Source organism: Chanodichthys erythropterus, chromosome 15 (assembly GCF_024489055.1).
Source record: "Chanodichthys erythropterus isolate Z2021 chromosome 15, ASM2448905v1, whole genome shotgun sequence".
In the NCBI taxonomy this organism is placed as follows: Eukaryota; Metazoa; Chordata; class Actinopteri; order Cypriniformes; family Xenocyprididae; genus Chanodichthys; species Chanodichthys erythropterus.
Genome location: NC_090235.1, coordinates 4,720,001 through 4,732,641, shown reverse-complemented (window position 1 = coordinate 4,732,641; position 12,641 = coordinate 4,720,001). Strand labels below are relative to the sequence as shown.

The 12,641-nt window shown below is 38.2% G+C and overlaps 1 protein-coding gene across 4 annotated transcripts in view; it reads left to right on the top strand.

The window, feature by feature from the left end:
- The first annotated feature begins 5,236 nt into the window (after positions 1-5,236).
- The window catches only part of fam131ba (family with sequence similarity 131 member Ba), a 39,197-nt gene continuing 31,792 nt past the window's right edge, over positions 5,237-12,641 (top strand). For 2 of the 4 annotated variants that reach the window (XM_067411717.1, XM_067411716.1), the window contains exon 1: positions 5,237-5,377. In XM_067411717.1, the coding sequence (XP_067267818.1) occupies positions 5,350-5,377 (28 nt within the window). In that variant the 5' untranslated portion in view covers positions 5,237-5,349. The remainder of the gene's footprint in view (positions 5,378-12,641) is intronic. The other 2 variants (XM_067411721.1, XM_067411718.1) reach the window with 2 other exon arrangements.

Sequence of the window (12,641 nt, the reverse complement as noted above, 5' to 3'; positions counted from 1 at the left end):
AATCACAGAAAGTTAAATTTAACTTTCTGAGATTCAGTCAAACAGGTGTTTTAGGGCACATGCAGGTGGCCATACATGTATGGCCATTTTCCCAGGAGGTTATAAGGCTTCAGAAGATTAACACTTTACACAAACTGACCTTTTGAAGCAAACCCATTTGTAGATCAAGTAAACTATAGAGTTCATGCAGAGGGACACAGTGACAGGGCTGTGAGCTCTGGGTGATTCACATTCTCCGTGGGCCAAAGAAATGTTCAGAGTGAATAAAACCCAGCTGAATTACTTTGGTCTAACATGGAGTTATTGATCGTGGCCAAGGGCAGTAGAGCTGGGCCAGAGCCTGGCTCTCTGTCTGAATTAGAGGTCTGTCGGCACAGCGCAGGGCTGATGTACTCACACTGTGCAAATGTAGAGGGAAGAAATCGGATTTGCAGCGGCTGTTCTACAGTTTGCTATGGGAATTGTTAAGAGCATTTTGCCCCATCATCATGCCTTCTATAGCACATTGCAAGGTCAGTACATGTTCAGTGGTATTTATAGTGATGCAATTAACATGACAGTATGTGGCAAGCATATATTGTAGTCTAAAAACATGCAACAGCAATGTTAAGTTAAATGACAGCATGCAACCTTAAATTTATAGTTGGTGCATATACTGTTATACACAAATAAAAATATGCAAGAGAGACATAGGAAGTCCTGGCCTCAAAGTGAATTTGATGTCAGTCGCTGCTTTGAAAATGAGAGATAGGGTGGAGAAAGGGAGGGAGAATGAGAAAGAGAGAGTGAGAAAAGGATGACTCACCCTTTGAGAGAGCCTCGATCCTGTAACTTCAGGCAAGCTGTTGGGCGCATAAATAAATGATGATATGGTGTCCCAATGTTGGTTTTGTGATGTCAGGATGAGCCTTCTCCCTCCCTCTTCCTCTCTATTTATCTCCCTCAGTGTCAGGTATACGCCTCCTTTTTTGAGTTAGGGAAAGTTGAGGCATTGATTCGTGTAGAGTCATTTATATAGTGCGACATGTTGAGACTTTGGGTGTCTGAATTTATGAAGCAGCTAGTATGTTGATATTGTGTTGAGTAAGTTGGCCTATATTAAATCAACTTGCTAACAAGGTTTGTTGCTAAATAATTGTAGAGTTGATAAGTATACTTTGGCCATCCGTGTTCCGCAACGGTAAGCACACAGTCCATGTGATATAATTTTTGTCATCCGGAGGGGCAATTTTTTGGCTGCATCCGAAATTGCATACTTCCCTACTATGTAGGCAAAAAAACAGTACGTGATAAAAGAATTAGACATAAGCCTACAAGAGTAGGCAAAAAGTACTCAGATAACATAATACTTCCAGCAAGATTCTGAAGTGTGCATAAGGACACTCTACTATCCCATGAGGCCACGGGAGAGGATTTGTGAATGGCAGTGAATCAACCTTTTTTACAGTCTGTGAAATTTACACAACTGACGCTGGTAGGTCTCATGGTAATGACAGCATGGTGAATGTACTACATCCAGATTACATTCATTCTACACACATTCATACTATAAAGAACATACTTTTTAGTGGTTGTAAAGCAAATACTTTAGTAATTACAAAATAAGTACCTACTCAAGAGAGTATGTTATTTTGGACGATTTGTGTCCGCGCAGACGTTGAGCATACAACAGCGTATGTGCAAGTGACTTGAAAAATAGATAGTGCGTATGTGCCAAACACGTCTTTCCTCATTCACGGCCAAAGGAATATACTTTGGGCCTGTCCAAATACCCCGGCTGCATCCAAAAGCTTAGGCAGCTGACTCGTTGCCTTGCTGCCCTATCACGCAATGACTTTGCGGGCAGTGTTTGCACACGTAGGAACCTCACAAAACTAATTTCGGACAGAATTCTGAGGCAGTGAGCAAGCTTTGGTGATAACTAAGTGAATATTTTATTACTACAAGAGTAACTTGTCTACATATGACATCAAAAGTGGAAAACAATGGTAAAAAACGTACATTTACACACAAACTGGCTACAAACCGCAACTTTGAGACGCCATCTTTATTTTTAGCTCCACTGTCACAGAGTGAAAAGAACAGCATTGTGAGATATCAGAGGCAGCGAAGGACACATCTATGCTGCCTTCAAAAATCGATCCGCTCAAGGCATCTCAGGAGACAGGAAGTAAAGCTAACTTTGGATTCGGACGTGCCTTAATGCCTTCCTACCTTGGAATGCGTCCTCCGAAGGCAGCGTTTTTCAGTTTTCGGACGCAGCCCCACACTTGCTTTCTTGGCCACTTGAGGGCGTATGTACGCGACAGGAAGTAAGTGCGCAAGACTGTCCCATGTCTTAAAATGCCAAAGCGCAGTGCCCTGAACGCATACAAAACCCACACCATCGGTATTCGAGGCTAAACCTATCAAAGCCACTGGAAGACAAGCCTGCAACCTTTAGCCAAAAAAAGCATAACGGCTAATGCTAACGCTCCACCCCCGGCGGTACGCAGGGAAGGAAACCAGAGGCTGTTTTTTGAATGGATGTCAATGGATGAGAGGCTTCACTATGCTGATTAAACAGCTTTTGTGGGGAAATAGCTAATAATTTAATTAATCGACAGCCTAGCTGTTTGCTAATCTTCAGCATGTTTTACACTAAACAATACTTTCTTTGGGAACTATATGTAGGTTTTAGCTTGATAAAAATGTATTTTTTCAAGAGAAGGCATACTAGGGAATGTTGCGACTGATGTCACTGCCGTTACACGGTAGGCTGAGAGGTGTCGCACGTGATTAAGTTAGCCGTTATGCTTTCTCCAATGGTAAGATATACAGACCTTCTTATCTCCCTATTATTTACAATCTCTGAAACCTATCCCTTCATGCATTATGTTTGGGAACTCACGTGCCCTGAAATCGCGAGATAACGTGGAAAACATTCCACTGTAAGTTAAATTAATTAGATATTACATGTAATTTGGGAGCAAAACACATTTTATTGGTGCAAAAATTAGTTAGCTATGTGTATTTGGTACAACATTTACAACAGCTTTTTATAACATAATTAGAAGCAAAACAATTTTTAAATAAAGCTCTGTAAACACTTGCATTTTTGCAACAATATAAGTGTGTCCCATCGGGTAATCAAAAGTTCTACACACTTGCAGTCTTCACACCTACTTGAACACTTGGGCCAAATATAGGAAATACCTCATGTAAGTGGTCAAGTGCAAAGACCACAAGTGTGGGTATTTGGACAGCCCCATAGAAAGGCACGGGCATGTGAGCGGAACTCAAAACATGAAATATACCCGGCCCTTTACTCCTTCAGTCTCACATGAACCTTCTGAATTTGATGCTCAAGAAACAGTTACTGTAATTATCAATGTTGAAAACAGTTGTGCTGCTTTTCCAGATTCTTTTATGAACAGAAAGTTCAACATCATTCATATGAAACAGAAAAACTTCAGATCAATTCAACGCTTTCTTGCTGAATAAAAGTATTTTGTTTCAAACAAAATATATTGATTTACATTATTCTTAAATTACATTACATTTGATTTACATTATATTTGGTTATATTATTTATGACATATTTGTCATTTGTAAGTTTACAAATAACTAAATGTAAATAAATATACACTCTAAAAAATGCTGCGATTGGGTTGTTTTAAGCCAACTGTTGGGTTAAATGTTTGCCCAACCTGCTGGGTAGTTTTATTTAACCCAACTATTGTTTGAAAATGACTATATGACTGACTTAAAATGAATCTAAAATGAAATTAAAATGTTTATTTAGTAAACATATTAATAAAAGTTAATAAGATATTTTGGGTTCATTTTAAGTAAGTAATACTGTATTTTTTAAACAATAGTTGAGTTAAGTAAAACTACCCAGCAGGTTGGGCAAACATTTAACCAAACTACTGGGTTAAAACAACCCAATCGCTGGGTTTGTCCATTTTCAACCCAACTTGGGTTGTTTTTAACCCAGCATTCGTGTAAAGTGGTCGCGTGACAAAAATTGCGCAGTATGGGGGGGACGACACTCTCCCTATAAAGATAAAAATTGTGTATGTGTTTTAAAGTGTAAGTTTATGAGGATAAACAAAATGCCCTGAATTAAAAGTTTATTCCAGAAAAGAAGACAATGTAGATTTGATTTAAAACACGACAACACCAAGCGAAAAATGCAATGCTTAGAGAATTATACTACAAACATATTTTCGAAGCAATAGAAAAGCAGTCAACCTCGACATCCGTCTGGACAGCTCCCTGTAATATTACCACACGCACACATACTTCATCCGTTCTTTTCCTCCTCCCATCCCTGTCATCCCTTCTTTCCTCTCCTCATCACTCTTGCTCTCTCTCTCCTCCTGAATACTAATTCAAGCTGCACAGCCTCAATATGATTCAAAGCACACCTCCTGGGTTAGCCCTTTCCATTCCTCTTCAAAGGTTCTTCTTCCGGCAGTGCTGGCTGAATGCAGTGACAGAATTTGTTTTAGAAAAAAGAAAAAAAGGAAAAGGAAGGAACCTTGCTTGCTTGAGGCAGAGAGAGTGCGCATGTACAGTCTGGACAGCGTGTGTGCATGTGTGTGGGTATATTCAAGGTTACAGATCTCCACGGACATACAGGACATGACAAGCAATCATGATGAACTGGTGTTACATAGACGTACGAAACTCTTCAATCTGACCGTGATGGGTGAGAAAGAGGGAGTCTGAGGGATAAATAGATGTTTGTGCGTGCTTTGGAGAGTGCAGGCGCAACAGGAAAAAATGGAGCAAGGGAGGGGTGGCAGAGTTGGGTGGGGATACAGATGCACCGCATTGTCAAACGATAATGGAGAGAACCAAAGAAAAGAGATGCCCTGCACGATTAGCCAAGATATCGATCCTTTCAGTCCAGGAACTCCAGGGAATTGCATGCAACTTCTGATCACCACTTTTTCCTTTTGTTGTCAATGACATTTCTCAATGTCACTGTTTGATACTACGACCAATTGTATTGATTTCAAAGGGGTTTTTTGGGAACATAGGTGGCCGGGGAGAGATTTCAAACAGATTTCTCCCGTTTCACAGACACACTGACTTGACTAACTCTGATATCTCGGCTCACCAGAGAGTATTGAGGGGGTTGCAGTGAGGCAAGGAGAGAGGGAGGGAGGGAGGGTGGATGACGGCGAGAGCGTGTTGGAGGCGCACACACACACTCGCTCTCGCATACAGCCTTACAGAGACAGGAGGGGAGAGTCAGAGACGTGGAGAAGAAGAAGAGGAGTGAGAGAGAGGGAGAGAATGTCTGCTGAGAGGGTGGCTCTCGTTCCTCGTTCACAAACCGGCCCTCGCTGAGACACCATGGGCTGTATTGGCTCCCGCACCATCAGTAAGACCCTCTCCGTTTTGATTGAATTTCTTTTCCAGGTTGAAAGGAGACCAGCCAGGGGTAGAGGAGCGATAGGCGACGCTCCACTCGCATGCATCCCCCCTTTCAGGGAAAACGTGTGTGTTTCTATGGAAACCTTTTGGTTAAAGGCCATTTGTCCTCCAGGTTTTGACAGGGATTCGGCACGCTGCTCATGGGAAGCCGGGATGGAGGTGTCTGCTTTTGAGAGCCGTTAACGCGTCTGGAAATTGATATCCGTATGTGTCCGCCAGCATGCGGTAGATGCTGTTCACCCGGCAGTTTTAAAGATCTGAAGTGGATTTTTTGGAGCGTATGGATGCATATCCAGAGCATACGGTCTCAAAGACTCGCCACATCTGACACCGTGCTAAGGTCACGTCAGGAGATGTTTGTGTGAGAATAGCAGCAGTTCACAGGTTTGAGCGTGTACGTTTGAGCATGCGTGCATTTCCCGAAGAGGTTAACTGAAGAGGGTGTTTTTCAGGATCAGAGGTGCAGGGTCCACGCGTTCACGCGCAAAAAGCACTCAGGTGTGACGTGGAGCTGGATGCGCTTCACATGTAGGTCAAATTTTGCAAAGTCAACGACACCGGTGGGCACCTGTTCCCGCCAAACGGGTACGCGTTAACGCAGCCGTCAGTGACAAATTGCGGATGTTTTGGTGCGATTTATAACCGTGAGATGGCAGGCAGGCAGACTACCCCAGAGAGAGGATACCGAATTGTTCCTCTTAAACGTGTTTACTATGTTGTACGCCTATTAAGACGAGGACGCAGTATCAGAATAAACACAGGCGGCTGATGGAGTGATAAATAAATAAATGCTGCTGTATTTGACCTTTGATTGTCATTGAGCTGTGATGTCACAGGAACACAGAGTCTAGGTTTCTTTCACATAAAAAGCAGAAAGTGTCAGAGTGGGACATATTGTATTTATATCCTCCTGAGAGAACTAAATTTAATAACCTCTTATAGAAATGCTTATTGTTTCTTGCATATTCAAGTTGTGGCACTGAATTTAGCTGGCTATTTGATATGTGCTCTGGAGAGGAGCGTGGATGGCATATTTAGTGTGTTTGGCTATAAATAGTGTCTACTTTACAGTGACCGAAAAGGAGAGGAGAGAGGACAAGATGCATGCTAAATAATATGGGTCAAGTGCCTGATATGGGCCTGTGGTTGTTCACCCCCTTATTTTGAGTGAAGCAAACACTTTTCATGTAAGCTGAGGAAATTTATGTGCTGTCGACATGTTCCACTGACGCTTTTAATGGCTCAACCGAGGCCTTGTTATCGATTTGTTTTGTTATTCCTGACTTCATGAGCTCACAAAGCAAATTGTTGCTACAGCCAGAAATAGGAACATTCTTAGTCTACATTGATCATCTCACAAATCCTTTAGAGATTCAGTGCTAATGTATTATACTTACAATTTTATATATATATATATATATATTTATATATCAGGCTTGGATTTTTTAATTGGAGTCCTGAAGCACTTACACAGCTATTGTTCCTCTCACAATATTGTGTAATGAATCAAACACAGCCTTTAAAGGGCACTACTGAAATACCTGAATCTGGTGACAGATTGTAAAGGGCAATTGCAATTTACTAATCAAAGTATTAAACTAGAATTGCCCTCTTGCTGCTTTCAGTAAACAAGCATGAAATGGCACTTCACAGGCTTTCCTCATTAAAGTTATGTTAGATAGGCTGTCTAACATATTCACTGGGAATATGCTATAATTATACTCTTCTGTACTTTATCAGTGAGGGTCAGCATTAAACTTTAACATATTATTACGGATTAAGCTAGTATATATTTTCATATTTTTGTAAACAGGTAAAGACTTGACACTTGAATATATTAAGTCTAAAAAACTCCTTTACGATGATGTTCCTTTTATATATTGCCTATATTTTTCTTTATATTCCATAATACATAGATCTTTATATGAAATATATTATGCGATATATACTTGTGTGTGTATGTATATATATATATATATATATATATATATATATATACACAGTGCTCAGCGTAAATGAGTACACACCCTTTTAAAAAAGTAACATTTTAAACAATATCTCAATGAACACAAAAACAATTTCCAAAATGTTGACAAGACTAAGTTTAATATAACATCTGTTTAACATTTAACATGAACGTAAGGTTAATAATATAACTTAGATTACACATTTTTCAGTTTTACTCAAATTAGGGTGATGCAAAAATGAGTACACCCCACAACAAAAACTACTACATCTAATACTTTGTATGGCCTCCATGATTTTTAATGAATGGAATGAACAAGTTGGCAACATTTTGCAACATCTATATTTTTCCATTCTTCAAGAATGACCTCTTTTTTAGAGACTGGATGCTGGATGGAGAGTGTCTCTTCGGTCTCTTCAGAATTCCCCATAGGTGTTCGATTGGGTTCAAATCAGGATCCAATGAATCACTTTCACCTTGTTCTTCAGAAATCCAACAGTGGCCTTAGATGTGCGTTTAGGATCATTGTTATGTTGGAAAAGTGCACGACAACCAAGGGCACGGAGTGATTGTAGCATCTTCTCTTTCAGTATAGAGCAGTACATCTGTGAATTCATGATGCCATCAATGAAATGCACCAGCAGCACTCATGCAGCCCCACATAAGGACACTGACACCACCATGTTGCACTGTAGGCACCATGCATTTTTCTTTGAATTCCTCACCTTTGCGATGCCATACAGTTTTGAAGCCAACAGTTCCAAAAACATTTATCTTGGTCTCATTACTCCAGAGTATAGAGTCCCAGTAGTCTTCATCTTTGTCAGCATTGAGCATGGGCCCTGGCAAACTCTAGGCGGGCTTTTTTTGTGCCTGGACTTTAGGAAAGGCTTCTTTTGTGGATGGCACCCATGCATGCCATTCCTCTGCAGTGTACACCGTATTGTGTCACGTGAAATAGTCACCCCAGTTTGGCTTTTTTCTTCTTTAGATAACTGCAGTGAACTTGCATGCCGATTTTCTTCAACCCTTCTCATCAGAAAACGCTCCTGTCGAGGTGTTAACTTCGTGGACGACCTGGACATCTCTGTGAGATGGTTGCAGTTCCATCTTTTTTAAAATTTTTGTACCACTTCAGCTACAGTATTCTGACTGATGAGTAAAGCTTTGATGATCTTCTTGTAGTTTTCACCTTTCTGGTGTAAAGAAATTATTTCCTTTCTCAGGTCTTGTGACATTTCTCTTCCATTTGGTGCCATTGCTGACAGCATGAAATGGGAAGGGGTTTTAACACACTTTTATAGTCAACTGTCTGCTGGACACCTGTGTAATGAATAATTAGACTCACCTGTGGTTGAATTCTTGTTAAATTAGACATTTGTAGTCTAAAACTTAGCTTTGCTCCAGAGACTTTCAGTGTGGTGTACTCATTTTTGCATCACCCTAATTTGAGTAAAACTGAAAATAAGTTACATTATTAACCTTACTTTCATGTTATAAGTTAAACAGATGTTATATTAAACTTAGTCTTGTCAACATTTTGGAAATTGTTTTTGTGTTCATTGAGATATTGTTTTAAAATGTTACTTTTCAAAGGAGGTGCACTCCTTTATGCTGAGCACTGTGTATATATATACATATAGTCAAACCAAAAATTATTCAGACACTAGATTTAATTTTATATATATTTTTTACTAGTAGGTACAGGACACCATAGTTCATTTATGTAAGTGAGGATAGCAAAATAAACTGTGACATTTTATACCCAAATATTCTTTATACAGTGTACTTCCAGTAAAACTGATAAACAATTTGAACCAAAAATTATTCAGACACTTTGACCTGACCATGTTTTGCTTAAGTGTTATATCTGACATAAATAAGATTATTTTTTTCTGTCACAGTTTAACTCATATTTTAATTGAATTTAACTCTTAATTTAGTGAATAAACTGTAATAATGAATGAAATGTTCAAGGTGTCTGAATACATTTTGATTTGACTATATATATATATATATATATATATATATATATACACAGTCAAATCAAAATGTATTCAGACACCTTGAACATTTCATTGTGTGTGTGTACCATCAAATATACATTTAGCAATGATAATTAGTTATTAGAAATATATTTGGCCATGGAATTTTGCGATTGACCAATCAAACTCAAGTATTCCGGAGCAGTGTAACAGTATTGTAGTTGTAGCCGAATGATGAATGATCTGACCTTATAGTTCCATCCCAAGTAGATGTCTCAGGGGTAAAAAGGCAATAAGTTGAGAGAAGTGTGTGTTGGCTAGCTTGAAAGTGCAATCACACACTTCTGTGTCCCTTTTCTATCTCTTTTTCTGTTTCTGTCTACTCTAGCTGTGTTCTCGTTTACTATTGAAATTTGTGACATGCCTCACTCTTTTATGATTTTGTTTTTTAAGTCACTTTGGATAAAAGCATCTGCTAAATTAATATAGATCAGTAAAACGTGGCAGGAATTTGTTTGTGACAGGACTGTGGGTGAGAGATGTTGTGTGGGTGTGTTTGTGAGGGCATCAGGTGGATGGCTCAGCTCTTGAGACTAATGCCGATGTTTGCACTGGGTCACTCTCTGTACGTGTTTGTTCTGTTCTGAGCTATTGCGTTTCTCAGGGATGCCTCTTTGTATTGATTTAATTTCAAGCTCTGAAAGAGGGACAGACAAGCTGACATACAGATGGTCTCTCTCCTTTCTGTCTCTCTCTCACACGCACTCAATCTCATGCTCCTGTGTGTGTGTGTGCCGTTTGCATGTGATTGCATGATCCAGCTTGTGTGGTGACAGACACGGTCCAAGGTGACTGGCTCAGTATGATTGAAAGGTTTAGGAGGAATCATAGAGAGAGAGAGAGAGGACATCAAAGAATAAGTAAGAAGAAGGGAAGGAGGGAGGCAGAGAAAGAGTTCTCAAATGTCTTTTGGTGAATTTGTACCTCCTTAACACTTCGGTAACACTTTAGAATACTGTTCCGTCATTAATACACAGGAACAAATGAGTAATGAGTAATTACTAATTATTTGGAACAGTATTCTAAAGTGAAAAGCATGATAACTTCCTAGTAATGACTGATTGTAAGCTTTTGAAGTTTGATTGTAATAACTCAATATCCTTCTAAAGGAATTAGTGGTCATTTGGAACAGTATTCTAATGTGAACATCATGGTAACCCACTAGTAATGATTTGAGTGTTGCTACTTCCTTCTAAAGGAATGACTTATTATTGGGAACAATATTCTAAAGTGAAGATCGTGGTAACCCACTAGGAATGACTCATGTGTTTCCAAATCCATCAGAAGCAATTCCTTTCAAAAACCTCAAAAGCATACAGTGACTTCAGTCATTACTAGTGGGCTACATGATCTTCACTTTAGAGTTAATTATATATTATTATGCATTATTCACATTAATTATGAACCTGTATATAGTAGTTATTAGTAGTCCGCTGGGAGGTATTAAAAAATAGTAGTTATTGATTAGCTATTAGTGAAATACCTCATTCAACTGAGTGCTTATACTTACTAAATAGTTAATCAGAGCTTCTTGTTAGTTAATAGCATTTATGTTAATATTGCATTTACTCATATGTTCCTGTGTAGTTATTCATTAATGAAACAGTATTCTAAAGTGTTACCATCGCTTCTGGTAACTGTGATTTTGCCAAGTAAGTCATGTTCTTGGATCAACATATTTTGTTGATCCTGGAACAATATTCCTGTCCGAAAATGTAGTTTTATCCCAACCCATAAAACTAACCCTATCTATAACTTATCCCTAAAACCACCTAACCCTGGTTGTAAGCCTAAACTTGTCCCTTAAATCTGATTGGTTGATTGGAATGTTGTTCCAGGATCACTTGTTGAAATCACGTTCACCATCACTTCTAATCCAGTGATGTCCATAAAGGGAACTGATCCTCAGCTCACTTCTAGGTTTTATTCCAATTGTGGCGCTTGACTTTCCTTTTTTTAAACCACTGACATCCAGTTTCAGCTGTCTGTTCCTTCAAACTAAATTTGAGACAGTAAAAGCACTTGCTTCTTTTACAGATTTCCATTAATATTAGGTTGAAGGTCACTTCATAAACCAATCATTTAGAGGTGAGTCCCAAGTGAAGAAATGTTCAGCCTCACAAGTCAATACTGTAATGAAATGGAATAAAATGTTCTCTCGTTCTTTCTCTCTCTTTTATAACTTCATAACTTCATTTGTAACTGAAAGATGTTGCTTAAGTTAGAAATATAGCCCAGCTGGCATCAAAACGTACAGATAAATCACACAAAATGTGGTACTAAATTGAACTGCAGCCCTCATTGACTACCAGTTAGACTGTAAGATATTTAGAGCATATAACATATAAAAGCCTATATATATATATATATATATATATATATATATATATATATATATATATATATATATATATATATATATATATATATATATATATATATATATATATATATATATAATATGTATATATATACAGTATATTGGTCATTGAGGAATAAGGTTTTTAAAAGTGGACCATAATGGAGATATAATTAATTTTGAATTTATACCGAATGACAATATTTTCAAACAATGCTAACAGGCTAGCTAGCAAAAGGACAATCAAATGTTTTATATTTAGTACAAGTTTTTAAAATATTACAACAACATTTTCCATGTTTTATAGTGGTTGTACCGAATGACCTGATGTTTCAGGACATGCGTATGAGCAAGTGAAAACATATATTTTTCAAATAGTTAAAAGAGAGTTAGTTACTTTGCTTCAGGACCATATGGTCCTTTGCAGGTGTCTGAATGGTGTCACATCCTGTCACATGATATTGACTGCATGACTTGATCCAAAATGGTCCCTTTATGTTGATTACTTCGAATGACATCAATGAAATTCATTTTTCCAGACACTCTTTCTCATAAAAAAGACTTCTACACATAATTATCATCAATCATTTAAATGATATTTATTATTTATCAATAATAAATATCATTTTGCACTATGTTTATTTATGATGCACCCATCCCCAAACCCCATGCACTTTAGAGGTATTTACACTTGTTCACTTCATTTCTATTGCTTTGACTGCTGTATTATGAAAAGATTTAAATGTCCTTCAAGACATTTAAGACGTCACTCAAATGCATACAAGACACCTTTTAGAAATGTACAACTTTAATGTAAATGCGTCTTGTTGTTCAGGCCACA